At 49.0% G+C, this 22,087-nt stretch overlaps 1 protein-coding gene across 2 annotated transcripts in view; it reads left to right on the forward strand.

Moving 5' to 3' along the window:
• Positions 1 to 372: 372 nt before the first annotated feature.
• SRGAP3 (SLIT-ROBO Rho GTPase activating protein 3) overlaps positions 373 to 22,087 on the forward strand; it is an 82,938-nt gene continuing 61,223 nt past the window's right edge. For both annotated transcript variants that reach the window (XM_032120612.1, XM_032120613.1), the window contains exon 1: positions 373 to 499. In XM_032120612.1, the coding sequence (XP_031976503.1) occupies positions 433 to 499 (67 nt within the window). In that variant the 5' untranslated portion in view covers positions 373 to 432. The remainder of the gene's footprint in view (positions 500 to 22,087) is intronic.

The raw sequence follows: 22,087 nt of genomic DNA on the forward strand, positions 1-22,087 counted from the left end.
CGCAGAACGGGGCGATCGGCACGCAGCGGTACCGGAGGGTGCCGGAGCACGGCGGCGCTGCCCGGCCCGGGGACCGCGGCCGAGCCGAGCGGAGCGCGGCGGGGCCGGGGCGGGGCCGGGAAGGGGCTCTGGGACGCCCCGCCCCGCGCGCAACCTGAGCGCGGGAGCGGCGCCAGGGCCCCGCCTCGGCCGGCGGCGGGAGCGGTTGCGTTCGGCACGGCTCGGCTCGGCTCGGCTCTGCCCTGCCCGGCTCCGCTCCCGGCGGCGCTGCGCTCCCCGCGGTGCGGGCGGTGCGCGGTGTCCCCGCGGCGCGCGGTGTCCCCGGCGCCGCCAATGACGGCGGCCGCTGGCGGCGGCGGGGCCGCGGCCGGGTGAGGCGGCGGCGGAGCGCGGCGGGCGGCGGTCCCGGCGGGGCCCGCGCCCTCCCGCACGATGTCAGCGCAGGGCAAGTTCAAGAAGGACAAAGAGATCATCGCCGACTACGAGGCGCAGGTCAAAGGTGCGGAGCGGGGACCGGTGCGGGGCGCGGCGGGGCCGCCTTTGTGTGCGGGGCGGGGCGGGGACGGGCCGGCTCCGGCCGCGGGGGCTGCGCCGCCGCCCCCCGCCCCTCCCGCGCTGCGGCACCGCCGGGCGCGGGAGCCGCGGCCCCACGGAGGCACCGGCGGGCGAGTCCCGGCCCTGCCCGCTGGGCGCTGCGGGCGCCGGTGCCGTCGCCGTGCGGGGACTCGGCGTGCGGGCGGCGGTGATGGGCAGGGATTGTTCAGCCCCCGAAGCGGCGCTGGCCGGGGCTATCCTCCGGGGGCAGCGCCCTGCGCCCACCCGGGAAGTGCCCGCCCGGGGCGCAGGGGAGCGGGACCGGTGGCTGAGGGAGCCCCGGGGCTGTGCGGTGTCGGGAGCGCTGCCCACGGCCTCCTGGTGGGGAGCGCATCGATCCTGCGGTCCTTATGTAAGGAACTTCGCCTTCGTGCTCCGGCCCCTCGCCTCCAGGCCCGCAGTCATTATTATGCAAGTGCCGGTACTGGTGCGGGGCGCGGAGCTGTGCGACAGACGCTGCGTTTCTGAGTGCTGGAGAGGAATAAAATTAGACGTTTTGTCTATTGAGACCACTGAGCATCGAATCCCAGGCTCCAAGTTAATTCTTGTTTCGGAGGAAAGTTGGTACCCTGTGACACATGGCAGCTCTGCAGCCCAGGGAAGGTCTGAGCAGGTTGGAGGCTGAAGGAAACGAGCCAGTGTAACCTTCGCTCTATTGCACACCCAGGGATTTTCGTGTTGGTAGCAAACTGTATTAATGGACGTTTTTGGATAACTTAATAAATCTGCTCCATATTGCAATAATTGCTAATTCTGTTAGCTGATGACAATTCCTTTTCCCACCTTCAGATGGAGGATACTCTCAGTTGCTTACTTCGTGCCTTTTCCTTGCACTGCCTCCTTCAGTCCCCCCACTATTATATAAAACCAGCTCCACTCTCCCTTTGCTTGGTTGTTTCATATGGGTATGTGTTCACCACTTCATTATATTTAAGTCCAGGACATGGTTAATTAAAAGTGTAAACCAGCTTTTCTGCAGAGTAACTTGTGCTTGTGCAAACTCTAGAGCTTCCATTTTTCTCCAGATCCCGGCTCAGCTGGGTGATGGCTGGTCTGCACAGACTCCGCTTGGAAAAGTCTCTGCCTAACTGCGGCAGCGTGATGCCAGAGGGAGGGATTCTGGGGAAGGGGCTGGCTGTTGGTTTCGTGCCATTGTTTACTTTCTTGCATTTCAGTCTTTTGTAGTTGGCTTCGAAGAGTGATGGAACAGTCACAACACACCCTGCTCTGTGCCAATTACCTTTCTGCTTGTGTGTAATTTGGGCAAATTGATGTTATTGCACCCTGCAGTTAAGCAGATGAAATATTCTTTTAGCCTGTGGTATTGTTCGTTTTATGGGAGGGGATTTGCATTTGTTCCCAGAGACTGTCCCATGGTTTCATGTTATTCTCAAAGATGTCCTGGGCCGGGTGATTCCTGCTTCTTGGGTGCTCGGGTTGCAGAGGGGTCACTGGGGGCAGGACTGGTTCTGAGCTCTTCCAAAAACTTTGCTGTGGATGTCTCCAGTGTTTTTTCTGATTGTTGTTTGTAACTGGAGTACTCATGTGCCATGATGATTCTTGGCCCAGCTTCTGTAGCCTCATGGTTTCCATATGTGAGGCAGTTAATGTTGGAGTGTGTGTGAGGGTGTTACATTACACCATAGTGATCACGTTTTGGGTGGCTGTAATGCAGACAGTTTGCTGATGGGCCAGTAATAATTTCCTTGATACTGTTCTGTGCATAATTACACCTCCAGGAATGTCTGATTCCTCATATAGGGTACTTGGTCTGTGTTTTCACCTGAATAAAGGCTGATTTTTGTGTTGACAGGGTGTGACTGTGCCTGTAGCTGGGGAGAGGTGGGCAGAGTCAGACCCCAGTGCCTGTGTGTGCTGCCCGCCCGCTGCCTTTGAGGAGGTGGCAGCTCCATCCCTGGGCACATCGGGTCTGTTACACAATGAGGGTGGTCTTGGGATGACTGTGGTGAGGTGCAGGGGCTCCAGTGCTCACAGCTGTGACCTGATAGCCATCACTCGCTCTCTGTGGGGACCAGGGTGGGTCTGATCTTCCCACCTTGCTGAACTGTTGGAGGAGGATAACCATCTGTCTCTGGAGGGATTGGTGCAGAGCAGGGTTAGGGTTAGCCTGTACTTCCTTCACTAAATAGGAGCAGTGTAAACAAACGTGGCTGAGCAGGCAGGACAGCAGTTGGTCATCGCATTTGTAGGGGCCCAAGGAGGGCTGGGAGCTGAGGATGCACTGCAGAAGGAGCGGAGCTTTTCTGTGCTCAGTTGTGTGTTGAGTGTGCCAGCCCAACATGGGCCAGGGTTTGTGATCATCTAAACCTTCTCTGAGGCTGTGACAGTGACCATGAGCACCCACCTCCACTTATGCTCCCTTTGTGCAGAGTCTGGCCTCTCCTGGCTTGACTGAAGGAGTGAATGTAGGCTACCTCATTATCCCAGATACCCTGTTTATTTTCTTCAAGGATTGAGTCATTACGCTATTCATATCTAATCCCTTGCTACCCTGGTGAAGACAGATGCCCAAACCTCCAGAGAAAGACTAAAATGGAAGAGAAATAGGGATAAAGAAGAGGGGAAGTGGTGGCAACGGGGACCGACAGCCGAAAGGTTGGTACGGAAATGCTTAAATATGAAGATGATAATAGATGAAAATTTGAAGAAATGATGCTATGTTATGGAGGATGGGTCTAGAATCTGAACATGGCACAGTGCTCATCCCCATTGCATGGACAGGAAGATGGAAGGGAGAAAGGTGGAAAACCCTGCATGTGAGCTCCAGGGCATATATCAGCATGGATGGAAGGGAAGTAACTCCAGCAAAGCTGCATTGGAATTGCATTTGGAGATGATGTCAGAGAGGATTGGAAGTGGGCAGGATGCTGCTGTTGTGAGGTGTCAGCCAGCGCTGGGTGAGACAATGGTGTTCCAGCAGTGCCTCAGGTGCATGAAGCCTCTGGACTAGAGGAGCTGACAAGACACCTGGAATGACACTGAGGGGGAAAAAGTTACTTAGACTGATTACAGGAAAGTTTTGCTGGAGCCTCTAGCTCCGGCTGTTGGGAAGTAGAGCAAAGGCTGGGGTGGTTTGGGGATGGCCTGTGAGTAGCTGCAGTGTGGGAGCCGAGCCCTGCCCGACCTGCTGTGTTCGGGTGCTGCAGCCTCGGGTACAGCAATCAAGGAGCCCACGCGCTGTGTGGGGAGTGAGATTGGAAGGAGGAGGGTTGAACTGGGGAATTATCTTCATGCACAGGGTGATTTATTGGTCATGATGGCTCTGTGTCTTCCCTCCTTCCCTGGAGAACCGTGTCTGCTCCTCTCATGGTGGGAAGGAGTTGTCCTGAAAATGCATGGAAAAGATAGCGGGGGTGTGTGAGGTGCATGCGGGTCTGCGAGTGCCCTGCTGCATGCACAGTCTGTTCCTGGGTGTCTCAGAGAGGGCTGGGGGCTGATGGCTGGTCAGGGGCTGACAGTGCTACGTGGTGCATGAGGCTCTGGGTTGGAGCTACTCTGCTTTTGGGAGTGGGAGTATATGATGGCTGCTGCCCGCGGCTGCTGCAGGTGCTGTTCTTGCAGCCCTGCACAGTGTTTGCTGTCTGCCCGTGCATGGAGACCTCTCTCTCCCCTCTCCTGCACACACGCAGCGCTGGCAGGCTCCTTCCCATGGTGCAGTATCTCCTGTCAGTTGTCCATGGTCTGTCCTTCTCTTCTGCTGCTGCTTTGCACCCTCCAGCTGTCGGGACAGGAGAGAGCTGGCCCGAGTGCTGGCAGGAGATGCTTGCTGGATGGTACCAGAAAGAAAATATTTAAGAATACTTCCAGGAGGCAGGTTTTCTTATTTGCCTTAGCCTTGCAGACAGGAGTGGTGGTGTTAAAAATAAACACCAATGGAGATATGGCTGCAGATTTACAACTGCCACATGACAGCTGCCTGCGGAATACAGAACACAGCAGATCCTTGGATGCACAATTTAAAGCGCGTGTTTTCAGACGTACAGTTTTAATTGGTCTATCTGGGCAGAAATCTAAATAAATGTCTCTCCCTCATTATGGTCACATGCCTGGTTTGTGGCTTTAATGCAGCAAAATGAACCAGTTATGCAGATGCAACCGCCTATGGTCCAGCATTGGAAATCTTGCAGAAAATTGGGCATTGTGTTGATTGGCTGTTAAATTTTATATTGCTTCCTGTAGTTTTGCCTTAACCCTGGCAAAGCACAGGTCCCTGTGTGATCCCTGCTGTTGGCAGGGAGACTGCTGTGAGGCAGTAGCATCTTGTGTCGTGTGACTGGCAGGTGACATGATCCTTTGTGATCCTGGAGGTGGGGCTCTCCAAATGGTGCATCTGGCTGCATAGTGGCAAAGGGATGATTCCTTGACTTCTGGGACTCTTGGTTGCTGTGTAAATTGATACTAAAACTAGAATTTTGATGGATTTAGCACATAAAACCACTAAAAACGTTTGCAGACTTGGGGCCAAAGAAAACCAATGTGTTCTTTCCCATTTTCATAAAGTTTAGGTTAATTTATCATTGCCCATTAGCTTCCTTTGGCTTCTTCTATTGCAGTAGCCGCATCCCTTCTTTTGTATCTGTTCTCTTTTCCTGGCTCTTCTTATCTTTCGACTTTGCTCAGAAAATGTTGGGAAAACTCCCATGCCAGATAATTTTCTAGGATGCTGGTTTGCTCAGGGGAGAAGCTTTGCTTCCCAACGAAGAGGGGCATCAAGGCTTGAAATTGACAGCTCATTCAATGAAATAGTTCTGTGCAAGAGAGAAAGTTGCACCCCTTTGTGGGGGCTGGTGGGAAACTTCTAAGTGTTAATCGAAGAAACAGATAGAATGTCTGTTGGCTTAATTGTGCTTAACAAAATGTGGGGAAGTGTGACCCAAGGGCACCCAGCATGCCTGGCATAGCTCAGCTGGCTTTGGTGGAGCTGTCTGCAGCTGATCAGATCCTGATGAATCTGATCTAGTTTCTGCTGTGAGACTTTGGGAGAACTGCTCCGCGCTGCTGCTGGTTGTTACCATCCTCTTCCCTGCTGTGTTTCCTCCGTGCCTCTGAGTGTGGCCCTGGCAACTGGGTTTTACAGAGCCCTCTGTGTGTAGGCACTGGGCAGGCCATGTGCAGGGATAGCAGGGAGTTTAGATATGATTCCTAATAAAGATTAATTGTCAGTCTCTAATGGAAAGAAATTGAATTTATCAGAGCTATTCCTGCAAAGTTCAAGTCCTGAGCACTTTGGCAGAGGCTGGGATGGTTCAGCTGAGTCAGCAGCTCCTGTGTGCAACTGACCCCCACCAGCTCTGTGCAGCTGCTGGTGCGATGGTCCATCCATCCTCAGCAGCTCCTCCTGCTTGTCTGCATGACCAGAGGTCGGAACTGCTGAGCAGTATGTCCAGGGTCATGGCTTGTCCCAGGGCAGAGATCTGGTGGCAGGAGCTGGGGTCCTGCCATGCTGTGAGGTGATTTAGATACAAAAGAAGGGTGTTTTGGTCCTGCAAGCCTGGCTGAGTTCTTTCCTGATAGCTGGCAGGTGCCTGGGTGTGCAGCTGGCATTATTTGTCAGTCTACCTCTCCACCTGATAACAATAAAACCCTCTTACAACACTTATTCAAGGCCTGTAGCTAGTCCTGGTTCCAGGTGAAGAGTTTTAAGGGCCATCAGAGTGCAGCACCAAATGCGCTTCAGGTGCTTAGTAGATATTTATAAGCCTCTGTAAGGTGTAATATTGTCAGTTCTGTGTGCGGTTTCAGCCCCTATGAGGAGCAGGATTTACTCTCCCTTTTGCTGGCCTGTGGAAGATGGTGGGGAGCCCTCCCCTTTGAGCTCTCAGATTTTCTCCTGCCTGGGTTTGGCTTGGTTTCAAGTTGCTGTTTGTCAAGCTACCACGCACAGCAGCAGCAGCAGTCACCTCCTGAAATGCTTTTAGTGACTTGGGGAGGTACCCGTGCTCCTGCTGGGTGATGGGACAGGTCACACACGTAACGCCTGGCTCGGGCTCAGGGCTGCAGAGGGTTCAGCGGCATGTGCAGGCGTGTTCCTCATGCCACTCTCCAGCAAAGCTGGCACAAAGTAATCTCCCCTTTCTTCCAACCTGGGTGGCTCTTTAGTCCTGACTATTGGTTTTTGCTGAGCTGCCAGCAAACCCTTCTCCTGAAAAGGTGAGTGTTCCTTAGTAATAACTAATGTGCTGTGTGTGCCCCACCCGTGTGTGTTACTGGCATGTGCCATAGCAGTGACTGAGGACAGGGAGATGGGTGAACAGTGTGAGCCTGTGTGGTGATGGGGTGTACCTGTCACTGCTGACCGCCTTAGAGCTGCCAGCCCTTGCCCCGGGCTTCTGCTCTGGGCCTGTGGTTACTGGATGCACTTTACGCTGTTCATGTCTTCAAGAGCCTGATTTGTAAACTTTTCCCTGACAAACTGGCCTGAGATAACTTATTTTAGACTCCCTTTTCTCTCTGAAAGGCAGTTGCAGTGGTTTGGACAGAGGCAGCCACTGAACAGTGTATTGCAACATGCAATTTTAAGAGAGGAAGTAGAGTATCAAAATAAAATTACTGAGGGAGTTCATGTGGCTGTGGTGTGTTCCCTGCACTGGACTCAGTTGGTGTGATGGGGCTGTGTGTTCCTTACTGCCAGGGTGCTGTGGCAGTGTTTAATGTCTGTGATTTTCCAGCAGCGTGACTTTAGAGTTCACATGAGAAATAGCCCCATCACAGTGCAGCAGCCAGGGCTGCCAGGCCAGGGACATACAGCCCTGCTGTTTATCCCAGGGTTGTGCTATTTCTTGCAGGGTTGTTGGTGCTCAGCAGTGAGGAGACAGCTGGTAGCATGGTCATGGTAGGGAGGGAGAGGTTTTAAATCTTCCTCCTTAATTTAAATATTCTCCTCTGTCTTACCAACAAAGATACGTAAAAAAGGTGCGGTGACATAATTCCAGTGTGGAAGTTGGTGCTTCCCAGCCTCTTGTGGAGGTGGGTCCCCAAATTCAGCTCTGCAGGCACAGAGTTACCAGAGGGGAGCAGCAGCAGTGCCTCTAGGCTGGTGTTCATGTGGCTGTGGAGTGGTGTGTCTGTCTGTGTGTACTAGAGTGGGTTCTCCAGTATGGGAACCTCTGGCCTAGGAGGGACTGCGGGACCGGGGAGACGGGGAGAAAGCTGCTGGTATCAGAGTCTCTTGCTTCCATGTCTTGTGCTGTTGAGCTGCCTTAAACAATCTGCTTCCCAGAAGTGTTTTTATAGCTTTCCAAATGTCCTTTCCTGGCTATGAAGCTCTGCTGATGTTCAAGGAGATTCTTGTGGTGGTGCAGGTAATAGTCTGGAAACTGCAAATTTTGGGAAAATTACACAGCCACACTGTGTCCAGCAGCTTCTGAGAAGGATTTGCATTAGTATTGGTCGGTCTTCTTGCCTTTGAAGTTGGAGAATGGTTTTGAAGAGGGGAAAAATACCTCTGACTTTTTCACCTCAGCCTTTGGGAGGAACACTTGTGTCTGTGGCAAGAGATGGCAGTCAGTGGAATGTGTCTGGCTTCCCAAAGTAGCTCTGGAAAACATTACTCCATCTTGTAGCAATGGCAGGTGTGCAGGACAGCTGAGGAACTTGCTGCTAGAAGAACTGTGGAGTTAAATGGTCTCAGTGTCTGTATTAGCTGGGAGAGGAGAGGAGGTTGCTCCTGTGTTGAGCATCTCTGATGCCCTGCCTCAGGCAGAGGAGAGGGAGTGCCTCTCTTTGGGATTCTGTTCATCCTGCTGCTTCTTGGAATGCTCAGGGCAGCACTCCAGGGCAGGGATTTTATCCACGTGGCTTATGCTTTAGTTATTAAGGGAGACAGCAAAGTGAGCTGTAGTGGTGGGGTGAAGCTCGGTGCTGTTTTACTCGGGCTTGTATTTTAAGAGTAAATATTTAAGAAGCGAGGAGGATACAGACGTGTAAATGACCAGAGTTCAGGAGATGGAGGACTGACTTTAATGATTCCCATTAAGGGAAAAGGGAATCTGGTTTTCCATGGCTTTTCTTCATCTGTTGGTCCAACTTTGTGGAACAGTGTTGCACACAGCAGGACTGCAGTATAAGGCCCTGTCGTGGACTTGCTTCCCCCTTCACCATGACAGAGCCCCAAAGACCCGTTTTCTTCTTGCTGCTGTAGTGTTGCTGCTTTGTTTGTTTGTTTGAAGAGTGGTTTGAGGTCTTGCTGCTTGTTTGTTTGAAGAGTTGGTTTTGGTCTCCAGGTGCTTCTGTGGCATGGTGAGAGCCTGAGGGGATGTTGTGCATTTGGAACTTTAAGAGGAGATGACCTCAAGAACAGATTTCTAAGCTCGGGATCATCAGTTTAATAATTTTTAGTTGCTGGCCTTGTGTGTGTGCAAAGTTTTTCTCTCTGTCAAATGCACTGATAAATCAGTAGTTGCTTCATGGGAATAACGTGGGTATTGGTAACGATTGAAAATGTTTCCCCTGACCAAGGTGCCGGAATTCTGCTCTACTGTATGGTGAATGCTTTCCAGAAACTTTCTGTGTGTGTAACCTTATGGCCTGCCAGCAGCTGGGATCCGAGGGAGCTCACACAGTGAGTGCTTTGGAACATCACTATCGGTGTAAAAGCTCTGGCTCTGAGCCTGGCTACAATAGGTAGCACTGGCTGTCTGGTCCTAGTGACCTGATGGCTCTAAGTGGACTGGGTTTAGTAAGAAGTCTGTCTTTAAATCTCCACTCCCTTTTTTTTTACTTCAGGGAAGTTTGACTCTCATGGCACTTTAATCATTGAGATTATGGGACTCATGGAAGAGTAGGGACAAGAGATCAGACTGGTGGTGTGGCAGCCTAAAGCTTTTGTGTTGGCAAACACTTCAGAGACAATTGAAGATTTTTGGGAAAAGCCTAAATGATGTTTCATTCAAGACAGCTTGTTAGTGTTGGAAATTTTAAAGATACAGACTTGTATCTGAGCTGGAGAGAGCGAAATCCTGCTGCCATTTTGCAGTGTTGGCAGTGTTAGCAGGACTGAAGCTGCAGGAGAGCTTGAAGATGGGAGCTGCATTGCCAGAGTGTGATGGCCAGGAGGGAAAGCCATGTGCAGACAAGTCCACTTTGGGAATGTTGCCCTGGTGTGGAATGCAGTGTGGGTCAGTGGGCTGTGGCTTAGGACAAGATGGGAATGGTGTGAAAAATGCCGTGTTTAGCCGCTCCGTTAGTGCGGGAGGAAACACTGCCGGCAAGATTATCCTGCCAACAGCAGAGAGTATATTTAGCTTTTTCTTAAAATCCCCATCTACTGCTCCTGCGTGCCCTCAAAGGTGATTAGTCACTCCAGACTGATGCTGGTGCTGAGCGGGTGACCTGTGGAGTGGGGTCTCTGGACCTCGTAAGCCAGATGGGGATGTCTGTTCAGTGACATCTCTGGAAGGATGCTGTGCACCACTGACCAGCAGTGACTTCCACTGGAAGAAGATAGGGCCCCAGCTGACGAAGATGTATTGGGCCTTCTAAGAAAATGTTATTGTAGGCACCTGTTCTTACTCCTCTGTTATTTAGGAGAGTGTGCTGATTCCTCTGGAAGGACAGTGTGCCCTAAATGACCCTTAAGTGGTGCGGAAGTCCTGCTCTGGCCAAAAGAGAGAGAGTTTAATTTGAAAATATGCTCAGCGGCTGTCAACCATGTCACTGTGGGTTTAAGCAAGTCCTCTTGAATGGGTGGGATGTCTCCCATGAACTGTGGCCTGTGGTGCTTCATGCCCTTGGGATCATGTGTCGAAATCCGTGTTCACATGAGGGACCATGCAGTGCATGTTGCAGCATTAGGAAAGAGTTATGGTGATCCTTCGCCTTCCTCTTCATCCTGCAGTGGCTGAAACCTGTCCACACCCACCCCTCCAGCAGGACCAGTCAGGGGAAACTCTTCCTTTGGGATGTCCCTTCCTGTAGGTAAAAATTCTTGTTGGTTGTCACATGGAGGACCTCAGCAGTAACGTGTGTGCCACTGAGTGCTTCCCGCTCACCCTCGCTCAGTGCAGTCACACTCTACCAGTGCAGGCTGGAGAACTGTGGGGTGTTTGTTTTGCTGTGTTGCCTAATGGCTATTTCTCTTCCAAAGTGGGCATGTTTTCCAAAGGGCTGAGTACTTTTACTGTCAGTATTATATACAGTGAAGCATGCTGAGGCCAGCACAAGTGAGTATCGTGCTTCAGGGTGGAATGTGATTGCTGGAGAGATCAGAAAACAAATTTCCCTGTGCAGAGTACACAATTGGCTGGATATGTTTCACCTGCAGCATTGAAGCAATGCCCTGAGAGGCCACTGGATTAAGTTACACTGGCATGTCTGTAAATACTTGTGTAATAGCTTCAAAATGGTTAAGAGTATTAATGGCTGTATTTTCCCAGCACTTCCAAGAGGCAGGTGGGATGAGGTAGCAGGATGGGGACTTGGGTGGGGGGCAGTCCTTAGGAGCAGGAGCAGCAGTGGGGTCCCTGCCTCCGCCCCTGTGTGGGAGCCGTGCAGTGGCCGTGTGTCCTCCCCCAGCGGTGTGAGCCCCCATGGACCCTGGGCTGGGCTGAGCTGCGGGGGCTGGTCACCGTGGTCTGGCTGCCCTGCCGGTCTCCCAGCTCAGCTTCCTGTGCAGGGGAGGCAGTTGGCTCCTGGGGCAGGACAAAGTGTTCTCTGTCTGTGGGGCACAAATGGATGGATCTTCCCCAGCACAGTGTATAACTTCACGTGATGGAGATGTACTGCAGCTCCAGGAGAGAGCAGGCTGCACCAAGCTTGCAGCCGTCGTGGATGGGGAAATGCTGGTTTCTGAGGTGTTGTACAGAAATCCTGATAGCCTGGGAGAGCTTGCCTCACTCTGGGAACAAAACCATTTGTTGTGTCACACCTTGGGGAACGTGAACTGTGTCTCTGGATGGGGCTGGGCATCAGGCAGGGAGAGATGGAGAAGCCGGACGCATTGTAGAGGTCATTCTGTAGCAGATGGCTGGTGAGCGCCCTGTGAGGGTGTGAGGCCTTCGTGCATTCTGTGCTGCACCCAGTGCAAGGGCGGCATCCTGGTCAGAGCTCTTGGAATTGGGTTTTACAGTCATAGACAGAAACTCTTGTATTCTGCCAGCTTTTCCTTTAATCGTTCTTGATTTTACTTTCCATTAAATAAATCAAATGTTTTGTGGGGAATTTCCTATTGCCCTGTTCTTTATTACCGCTAAAGTGAATGGAACTTCTACTCTGGTAATAAATGAACCTGGAAATCAGGATCTCCACTGTAATTGGATTTTTCAAATAGTGCAGGAAGAGCCCGAGGAAGTGTGGCAAAAAAGAGTTTTAATTTGGAATAGATCAAGTAACCTGGGAATCAGACTCTCAGCAGGTTCTTTCAAAGCATTTTTTGTTTCTTTTAACATCCTTGCTGGATCGTGTTCTGAGTGACTCGCAGCTTTAAAAGCGTTTTTTCCTGCATGTTTTTTCCTGCTTGTGTGCTCTTGACCTACTCTTGCTAAAATTCCTGAAGAAATACTAAGTAAACATATTGTAAGTGAAAATGTCATATTATAAACCCCTGAAAGTGAAACCATTACAAAGAGTACTCATGTAGTCATTGTTCTTCAGGATGGCAGTGTGAGATGTGAGACTGTTGAAATAACAACAATCTGTTCCATGGCAGAGGTCAGCTCCAAAGTAAGGGAGAGTGGGAAGAAGAGGAAAAAAGAAATGCACACTCTTTTCCTCTCCTCCTGATCACACAGTGTGTACTCGTGCATCCCTGGGACTGTGTTGTTGATGTAGCTGCCTACTGCTTTTAAATGCCTGCCCAGGGCGGTGGGGAGACATTTGTGTTGCATGGGAGAAGAGCCTGGAGCAGATGGTGTACCTTTCTTAAGGCTCTGGATGGAAGGAAGTAATTTTGCAGGTCACAAAGCCAGAGAGTAACTTCAGAATTAAATTTTCATTGGGAATTTAGTGGCGATTGGTCATGGGAATAGTCACAGGTTGTGTCCCTAGGATTTCCCTGACTGTGTGTGAGAGCTGGGTGCAAACCCCAGCTACCCCGCTGGTTTCTGGCACATGGAGTCTTGTCGGTGTGCCAAGAATTTACATGGAGGCTGGTCACGTTGTCACTGAGTTTGCTGCAGTGTCCTTGTCTGTGGTGTACATCACAATGACAATGACAATGAAAAAGACATTTATGGTCACCAAGCTAACTACTGAGCCTGCAGAAATTCATGGTGGCAGTATAGTATGCCTTTGGAAGAAAGAAAAAACCTTCAGCATCCTCTTCTTTCACTTTTCTGGGGTCTTCACCAGGCTGAACGTGTCCAGAGTTTGTTGGGAAGAGCTCCTTGTCCCCAGTCTTTGTGTGAAGAGTCTCAAGTTTCCCAGTAGCTTAACTGCTCTTCATCAGCCTGCATCCAAATGACTTGCCAGGGCAGAAGGACAGCTGGTCTCTGCAGGCTCTGAATTGCCAAGGTGTTAGCTGTGGCTCCAGTTGCAGCTTCAGTGGGCACCCGACATCCTCAACTTCTGGAATCGCCCTGACAGAGCTGCTGAGCTTTCCCGTTCTCCTGCATTGCTAGGCCCATCCCAGGATGAGGCTGGCTGTGTGTCTTCCATGGCACTGCCACTGCTCCCCGTTGCTGTTGTCCCTAAGTGCTGCCTGCTCTCCGTTGCACTGTGGGGCTCTGTGCTCTTTAATTGTTGTTTGTTGTCGTGGGAATTGCTTGTTCTAAAACCAATTACAACCTGACAAAACTGATTTGCCTTATTTACAAATACATCCATCTGGTCGTGGATTGCCTGATAGCGCTGCCAGAACAATGTGAGGCCTTGATTGCTGCTGCTGAGTTACCAAAGGGTTCCTGTGCCGGCATCGCCTGGAGCCGCGCAGTGCTTTGCTGCACGTGTGTTCTTTGTAGGACAGAGGGAATTAATGATTGAAATAACAAATGCTACATAAACCAAAGAGAGATAAAGCATTGTGTGGTGCATCCTGGCCCCAGCCAGGGAGCTTCGCCGCCCACGTGGAGTGAGCGATGTGATGGAGGTGCTGGTGCAGCGGCTGCAGAGCAGCTCCACGGAGCACCAGTGCCCACTGCATCTGGCACCACACAGGTGGTGGGTGAGCTCTCTGCCCTGCTCATGGAGGAGCTGTGTTAGGAGAGGGATGCACATGCACGTGCTGGAGCTGGGAGACTGGAAACCTGGACTGTTTGGAAGGGGCTGGTGGTGGGTACCACTCAGGTGTGCGTTCTGTGCCCTTTGGCTGCTGCAACAGCTGTGGGAACCCAGATTGCAGGATCCCCACCTGAGGAAAGCTGGCAGATTCCTAACCTTCCAGAAACCTGTTTGATAATCGAGGCAGGACTAGATTCCTGCATGGAAGCTATAGTCTCAGGATAAGGTTCATGTAGGCAAGAGGAGGTGCCAGGTGCCTGGGGTGCGAGACTGATTTCTGTGCGTTCCTGGAACACAGTTTTGAAAAGGCTCAAAAAAGGGGAAAAATGAATGGCTGGTGTCAGGACATTGGAGATAAAAACCATCACATCTGGTAGCTGAAACTGTTTCAGACTATTTTCGTTTTCCTATAAATGTTCAGTTGCAGCTTAAAAAAGAACTGAGACATTATGAGTCAGTTCTGATTTCACCCTTGGGCCAGCAGTTCAAAACTGAATATAGTGAATTTCAGAAGCCTTCACTAACAGCCTCTGTTCCTTGTTTACTCTGTGTGTGGCCCACGGGGGGAGGAAACATACAGACATACATATATAAACAAATATAGCATGAGGAAAAAAGGAAGAGTTGCCCCCTAAAATAAGTAATTGAGATTAGTGTGGCTGGGTTTTGGCAAGTAACTGGAGGTGAGTTAGTCATTGTGAATAATTGATATGAGAAATTCAGACCTGTTTTTGTTTGCGATTTATCTAGGAACGAACTTTAACTTTTATATTTATGAATAATCACTCACTTTTCTCTGGCTGGCTGAATAACTGAAAATTCATAAATTGGGATTAACTGGCAGTACAGAATACTGCAATCTGCATATGAAAACCTGTGTTTACATGGATCTAAGTTTTTTCGATTCCCTGTCACCATAGCAACGAAAGATTTTCCATAGGGGTGAGCTAGTCTGGCAGTGGGAGCGTGAGGTAGGATATTCCCATTTTACCTCCAGATCTCTGAATGGACTTTGACCTCAACTCAGATTTTTAGTACCCCATTAATGTGGGCTTCTGGTGTTGGGCTTTTTGTAGTTGGTGACTGTTACCGTGCTGAAACTGGTGTTTGTGTTATAATCTGTGGTTTCCCCGATTCTCAGCAGTGTCTTTTTCCTGTTCCTGTTAAGAGGTTTTTCATAAGAATTTTTCTGAAATTCATTGGAGGCAAATAACAGCCCCTTGATTTTCCTCCTGGCCCCACCATCCAGTGTGTGCTGGTGCAGCCAGCTGTGGAGAGGCTCGAGAGGAGCCTGGGATTGTACAGTGCTGTTCACATGAGGACTGGTTTTGTTCACTAGTTTTAAATCCAAATAGAAAATTATACTTCCATGTTGATGATCTTTTCCTTGAAACATAATTATAGCTCTGTATAATGCAGCTGTTCCTTATCTCAGTAAAATATCCTGGCTGGAAGCAACTTATTCAACATAATTTATGAGCAAAGGCATCTTGTGACATTTTTTGGGAGAGGGAGAGAGAAAAGAATCCATTAAAATTGGCAGTAAAATTGTTAGGATAAACTGTGAATTTAAAAAAAGTTCGTTTGCTTATAGTTATTAATGAAATCTATGGCTAAGTTTAGGTGTGTTCTTTACACATTCCTTAGTTTGGACAACTACTCTGCTTTGTTTTGTTCAGTTTCAGTGTTCATTTGAATCAAAAGCTCCTAAATTAAAAGGGGATTTTCTACTGAATTAATTCTGCTGAGTTTGGAATTAATCCTTAATAAGAGATAGTCACATAATATATAGACATTATTTCAGGGAAATATTAATATGTAGCCTTCCACCTTTTCACTAAAGTGACTGTAATTTTATTCATAATTTAAATTTTAAAACTTACAATAAAAGTATGAATCTCGAGCTTGATCTTGAAAGTTCCAATAAGTTAAAAATATGCAATTATTTGTAAGGGTCTCGGATGTTTCCTTTCCTGTACTTTGCCTTGTGATCAGTCTGTCCGCAGCCTGTGCCTTCCTCAGCTCCAACGTGTCTTCCTTAATGAGTTCCCTGAAGGCCATTCTGTGTGATTTTTCCCAAACAGGGAGTGAGCACAAGGCCATCAAACGATAAAGCCTCAACGGTGCTGCTGTGGCTCTGTGTGCTCGGATAAATGAGATGTCCCTCCCTCCAAGAGCAGCACGTGGCTCCTGGGAGAAGTTCCACGTGTATTTCACTAAAGCATTTTTAGCTGTACCCTTTTTGTATTTATAAGTGTGATTTTTGGGTGTTTGCAAGGGGATTTCTGTGGCCTGCCAGGGTGCCGGGGCAGCCAGGCTTTCCCTGCAGATCTGCAGCATGGCCTGGCTGCCCTGCACTGGGGAGGGCAGGAAGGCAGTGACATCCCTTGGCTCTGTGGGAGAGGTTGCTTAGCCAAAAAACTTCCCTAACTAACGCCTCTCCTCTGTATCTTTATATCTTCCTGGCAGAGCAGACGTCTTTGACAGATGCTCATCTAGTCTGTTGATAAAATCCTGCAGTGCTGGGAGATCTGACATCCTCCCTGGGTAGTCTGTTAACTGATTTGATAGTTTTTTCCCAGTACTGAAACTAAATTTTATTTTGTGTAGAGGAGGTGACTTGTTTCTGTGCTTTCCTTGGTGCTTGTGAAATGGGATTCTCCGAGGACAAAATTGCTTCAGGGAAATCATAACATTTTTCTGAGAGTCCAGTTGTATCCTAGGTGAAGCAAACAGTTGCTCTGGCAGTCCTCCAGCTGGAGTGTGGGACTGGTGTGGTCAGGGAGGTGCTGTGTGTTCTGAGTGAGTGCGGCTGACAGACCCAGTGGTTGTGCTGCTGCTCAAAGGCACCTCGAGAGGCTTGGAGAGACAGGCAGCAGGAGTCTCGTGAAGTTCAGCAAGGGAAGTGCCACATCCTGCAAGTCTTTTTTCCCCAAAAGATAGGGAAATAGCCCTTTTAGACTCACTGTACTGTTACAGGTTACATTTCTTAAAAAGCACACTAATAAAATAATGATGGGCTGGTCTCTGACTGGATTTAAAATGTTTCTTATAATTCACTGTCTTTCCCATCATGTTGCAAGAATGTATGCTGTGACTTTGAGGAGGCAGCAAATGCAATTTGCAGAGAATTCTGAACTGCCATTTATTTTAAGCAAGATCTTAGTTCTCACTTGGAGTTTCCTGCCATTGCTGAGAAGGCTGACACATTTCTCCTTGTTCTTGTGTGCTGTTTAATCCCATTAGTGTGCTGGAGGCCCCCCTAAATCACGCTGTGTGAAGCCATTCAGGTCAGTACAGTTTAACGCAGGGGATAAATGTGGGGTGCTTGCCTTGGAGCCTGTGGGGCCACATTTGGTGGTGGGGCCTGAGCTGATTCCAGCCCTTCCTGCTCCTGGCCTGAGGGACCCAGTGTGTGCTGGCACTAAGCTCTGCCTGGCCATCAGTGAAGCAGCACCCTGGGAGTCAATGACAAATACTTACACAACCTTCTGTTTGCGTCCTCTTATTGGCAATATCTTTTGTCTTCTTCTTGGTAATACCTTCTTCTTCTTTTGGTATCTTTATTAATATAGATTCCTATAGAATTTTGCTAAGAGCAGACCAGCTGATCTTTGGCAAGATGGTGCTTTAGACAAAGAGCAGGAGCTGTGCTCGTGTGTGCTTCTTTGCTGAGCAGAGTAACTCTGTACCCCTGCAGTAAGGACACAGCTGTCCTCCCTGTCCCGCTGTCAGTGCAGGAGGTGCCCTTTATCACTGATAGAAACAGTCAGTGCTGGTGAAACTTAGCATTTTGTCCTATTTTTGCATTTATTAGCATACACTGATTATTCATAGCAATAATTACCCTTTACCAATTCACATTAATTTAGATGGCTTTTGAAAAGCAATCAGGAAGAGTGGGAATGATAATGCATCAAAGGCATATGGCACAAAAGAAATAGGGTGCATTTCATATAAGTGACCATGTCAAGACACTGTCAGCTTTTCCCTTCAGATTGCAGTTATTGGAACTCAGTTTGATGGTTGTGGCTAAAGGCCACAATGTGCTCCCTACCTCAGAAGTCCATTCATGCTCTTTGTCTCACTTCTGTGTCCCTTCAGAAAGGAACAGCATCATCTTACGGGGGGACAGCATGAAAGCAGGCAAAACCACGTGCTAGGTCATTTCACCATTCCAAAGTGCCTTGCCTGTCCCTGCACAGGTGTGATTTTATTATCAGGGAGCACATGGAGCTTTGAGGATACAACAGATTTTTGTCTGCCCTCAGCCACAAGGAAGAGCACTGGAGTCTTCTTCGTGGCTGGGGCCAGCATGTTTCTTTTGCAGGGAGGAAGGTCGTGACAGTACAGTCAGATCTTGGGCGTGTCTGGAGGGTCACACACCTCTGCAGTGCTGTGAAGCATTACTGTGTCTAGATCATCAAGAGTCTTCTCTGACTTTGAACTAGGCAATGCAGATGAAAATCTGAGTGTCACATGGGACTCATGGCCTAAAAGTACTGACTGTGTTCTTTTGCTCTAGGTTACAGATGCTGCTCTGAAAGCCAAACGTGATGTGATGAAATAAGAGTGCCTTGGTAGACAGAGATGTGCAGTGAGTAATCGTTAGAGATGGGCAGGAAAAGGCAGGATTCAGTTCAGGTCAGAGGACAGGCTGACCAGTGGAGGGGAGATGGGGCTCCAGGGGTTATGCACATATTGGAGGAGGAGAGCAACAAGCGTATATAGGGTTAGTGTTCGTGATGCTTCAGTGGCTAAAACCTTGTTTTCTCAATTCAGGGAGATACATTCTTCTGTTTTTCAAATGAGCTTGAAACGGCTCCTGTGCAGATTGGTACAAGTGTTGGATCAGCTGGTGCTGCTCGGCAGGAGCAGCTCCACAGCCCAGTGTGATTCCTGTCAATATTGGCTGCTTGTAGCGAGCACAAGTCATCCCTGATTGGAAGTGTCTCACAGAGGGAATGGCTCTTGTGCAGGAAACAAACACCACTGAGCTGTGTCAGATATAGCTCCTGGATTATTTTGCTGACATTGTCAGAATTTTAGTAACTGAGAAGAAATCTCCATTGAGGAACATTTGCAGGGGGTTGGTTACACACTTCATGTGCAGGGAGGGGTGGGTGTCAGTTCTGTTAGTTTGGAATAATGTGTTGTCAGGAGATATGAAGCTGGGATGCTGCTCAGGCTGGCTCTGTGGATTCTGCTGCACGTCATTAATACACTGTTCCGCATTCCATGTGCATTATTTTCGGCTAAATAAGTGAGCCCCTAAGTTCATCACTGCTTCAGCTTTGTGCTGTCAGATTGGAATGAGGACACGCTTTGAATCTGTGTGATAGAGTGGGACTTGTTCCACCAGAGGCTTGTATTAAAGGAGGAACACAGTTATTGTAGGATTGGAGACTTCTGTTTATTCCTGGCACTGATGGCAGGATGTAATCATAAAATTAGGAATTCGTGTGAGGAGCAGTGACAGCATGCTGCCACCTTTGTTTGAAAGAGTCTGTGTACAGCATAAGGAGAAGAAGAAAATACAGTTTTCCACCAGCAGTTCTTCATTACTTCATTTGATCTATGAATCATTTGGTAAGCATGGATGTGCAATAGCAAAGAATACTTTGACACAAAAAGATTGTGAATGTTTTCTTTCACTTTGGGGTCTGAACTCGTGAGATCCCCTATCTGGGACCTCAAGAATTCCTTGGACTACTCCATGCTTACCCCTTGGCAGCAGTAGCTGCAATTTCAGGGGGTTATTTAGTCCATAAAGTGCTATTGAACAGTGATGGCAAGCTGTTCACATGGGCAAGTTTGTCTTGTTTGTGCCAAGATGGGCAGAGATGGTTTCGGAGCAGGGAGGAAACGTGTCCCCAGTGTGTCTAAGATACCCTGCTGTGCACGGGGGGTCTGGGCTGAATCCCAAACGTGCTGAGGCTGATTCCTGTCCCTGTGCACGCCCCCATCTCCACCTTTCCAGGCTGCCTTTTGTCTTCCCTCACACCTGGTTTGCTCATCTTGCTCGAGAGATGAGAGAAGGCATTTTACAGTGTTGGTTTAGGTGAGTCTTTAGGCTCCAGTTCAGGTCTAAGTGAGTGAAGAGATGGTGCTAAACATACTCCAGAATCACGTAAAACATCAATTTGATGTGTGGGAGAGAATGAGAATAACACATGGAGCAAAGGAAGGAAAGGCCGGCTCTCGGGAGGAGCCCGAGGGACTCCTATTCTTCAGTGAGTCCATCCAAGCAGGTGGTGATGGATGTCTGAAAGGCAGAGGTTAAAGGTGCCTCTGAAGGAGCTGTTGAGTTCCCCGTGAGAAGGGAGGTGGCCCCTTTGTGATGCTGTTTCCCGGGATAAATGATACCAGAGGGAAGCACAAAGGGAACTCTGCCCCTGGAGCAGGCAGAGGTGTGAGGTGGAGCCTGGTGGTGAGCAGCTGCACTCAGAGAGCTCTTGCGCACATTCTGCCATTTTAAGGGGGTAAGATGGTGGCTGATGCCTTCAAAACACAGGAGGGTTAGAGTAGAAGAGAGAACGCATGTTTGGAATGCTCCCAAGGTGTAACATATTGCCCATGTATTTTGTAGGCTCGGGAAATGATGTTTAAAGTAGCTGAGCCCACAGGCTACTTGGACAAAGCAAATATTAAGACCATTAAGTTCTCTTCTTGCTAAGCTTGACTTGTCCTTGTTATTAAGGTCACTTCAGTGTGTATTTTGATAAATGTGAGGTTCTTGTGTAACAACTTTTGTGCTTAAATTTTTTTTTAATTCATTTGGAAAACATTTTGCCAGATTTTTGTCAAGCTGTCAGTGAGGGCTTTGTTACATGCAGGAGTGATAGAGAAACACTTTTGAAACTAATTTTTCTTCTTTTTCACTCTTAGGCTGACAAATCAGGAGAAGCAGCTTTTCTGGTCATGTAGGTCAAGCAGAGAGAAAGGGAATGGTTCTCGGAGGGACTGCAGGTGTGGTGCTGCTGGGTTGGAAGGGGTTGAGACCCTGTCAGTCACTGCAGGGAGTGTACAGGGAGCATCAGTTCCATGTGTTTTTATAAGCCTGTTCCAATGTCAAACCCTGTCCTAAAAATGTGCTAAAATTGCCTGAGGATATTGACCCCTCAAGATGATCTCAGGGCCAAGGGAAGTTCAAGATTCCTGCTCAGAGAAACTCAGCATTTCAAAAGCGGATTTTGGGAGGGCTGGGGTAAAAAAAATTCCATATGGAATGCAGACTCACAGGTAACAATAACACATTAAGTGATGATGATGTGTGTAAGGCACTGCTGCTGCCTAAACCCTTTGTTTTAGTTTATTTATACCAACCTGTAGCAAATCTTTCCTCTGTCTTTGTAACTAATTGCTCTCTTTAATCTCTTTCCAACTAGCTGGAGTCAGTGTTGGCAATGTTAGCATGGTGTGGATGAATCCTAAGGCCACATGGAAAGACACCCAGGAGAGAGGGCTGAGGAGAAGCTGCCCATGAGCTCAGTGTAGGGAGCAGTGGCTCGGCTGCCCTCACCTCAGACCAGACATCCTGAGCTGGCTGCCTTATCTCAGCTCTCTTGCCAAACTCATAGTGCTTCTATCAGATTTAGCCAGGTTCTGTTCCTCTGAACTCCTGAAGTTGGGGCAAGGAAAGAAAGTGGAAGGCAAGGAAATTCTGGACATCCCCACCCATCCACACAGAGAAGCAAAGCATGTCTCTTCTGTGTCAGTTTTGGAAGGGCAAACTGTCAAAATTACACGTGAGAGTGATGAATGTGACGCTGTCAAAAGCAAATGTAGTTAAAGCAGCTTCTAAATAAGCCAGGAACAGTAGTGACTCAGCAGAGAGGGGCTATAAATACTGGAGCTGATGCAGCAGCTGCAGCTGGGGGGCCACCAGGGGAGAAGGGAGCTGAGAGGCTCTGGGATGTACCGGGATCCACATGTGTTTTGAGAAGCTGTCAGAGAGAAGAGAACCAGAACTGCTAATTACAAGGTGCTCTCCAGATGCTTAGTCTAGAGCTAAATGGTTGATTTTCTTAGGTCCTCCCTTAGATGAAGAAAAAATCAGAAATGACTTAGAGCTGTGCTTCAGTGGCAGGGGAGGCTCGTGCAGGTGTAGGGACACTTCACCTGCACTGGAGCAAGCACTGGTTGGTTTTGCATCCGTATTCCCAGCACTCTGGAGGGAGAGTTCACAGCAGTAAACAAACCCTTAATTTAACAGAATTTTAGAACAACTGTGTTAACTGTCTCTGTGTGGTGTTTTTGGGAGATACAAAAGCAGGGGAGCAGTGCCTGCATGCTGCAGGTGGGGGGTGTGCATGGAAGT

The sequence above is a fragment of the Corvus moneduloides genome, chromosome 11, assembly GCF_009650955.1.
Source record: "Corvus moneduloides isolate bCorMon1 chromosome 11, bCorMon1.pri, whole genome shotgun sequence".
NCBI lineage: Eukaryota > Metazoa > Chordata > Aves > Passeriformes > Corvidae > Corvus > Corvus moneduloides.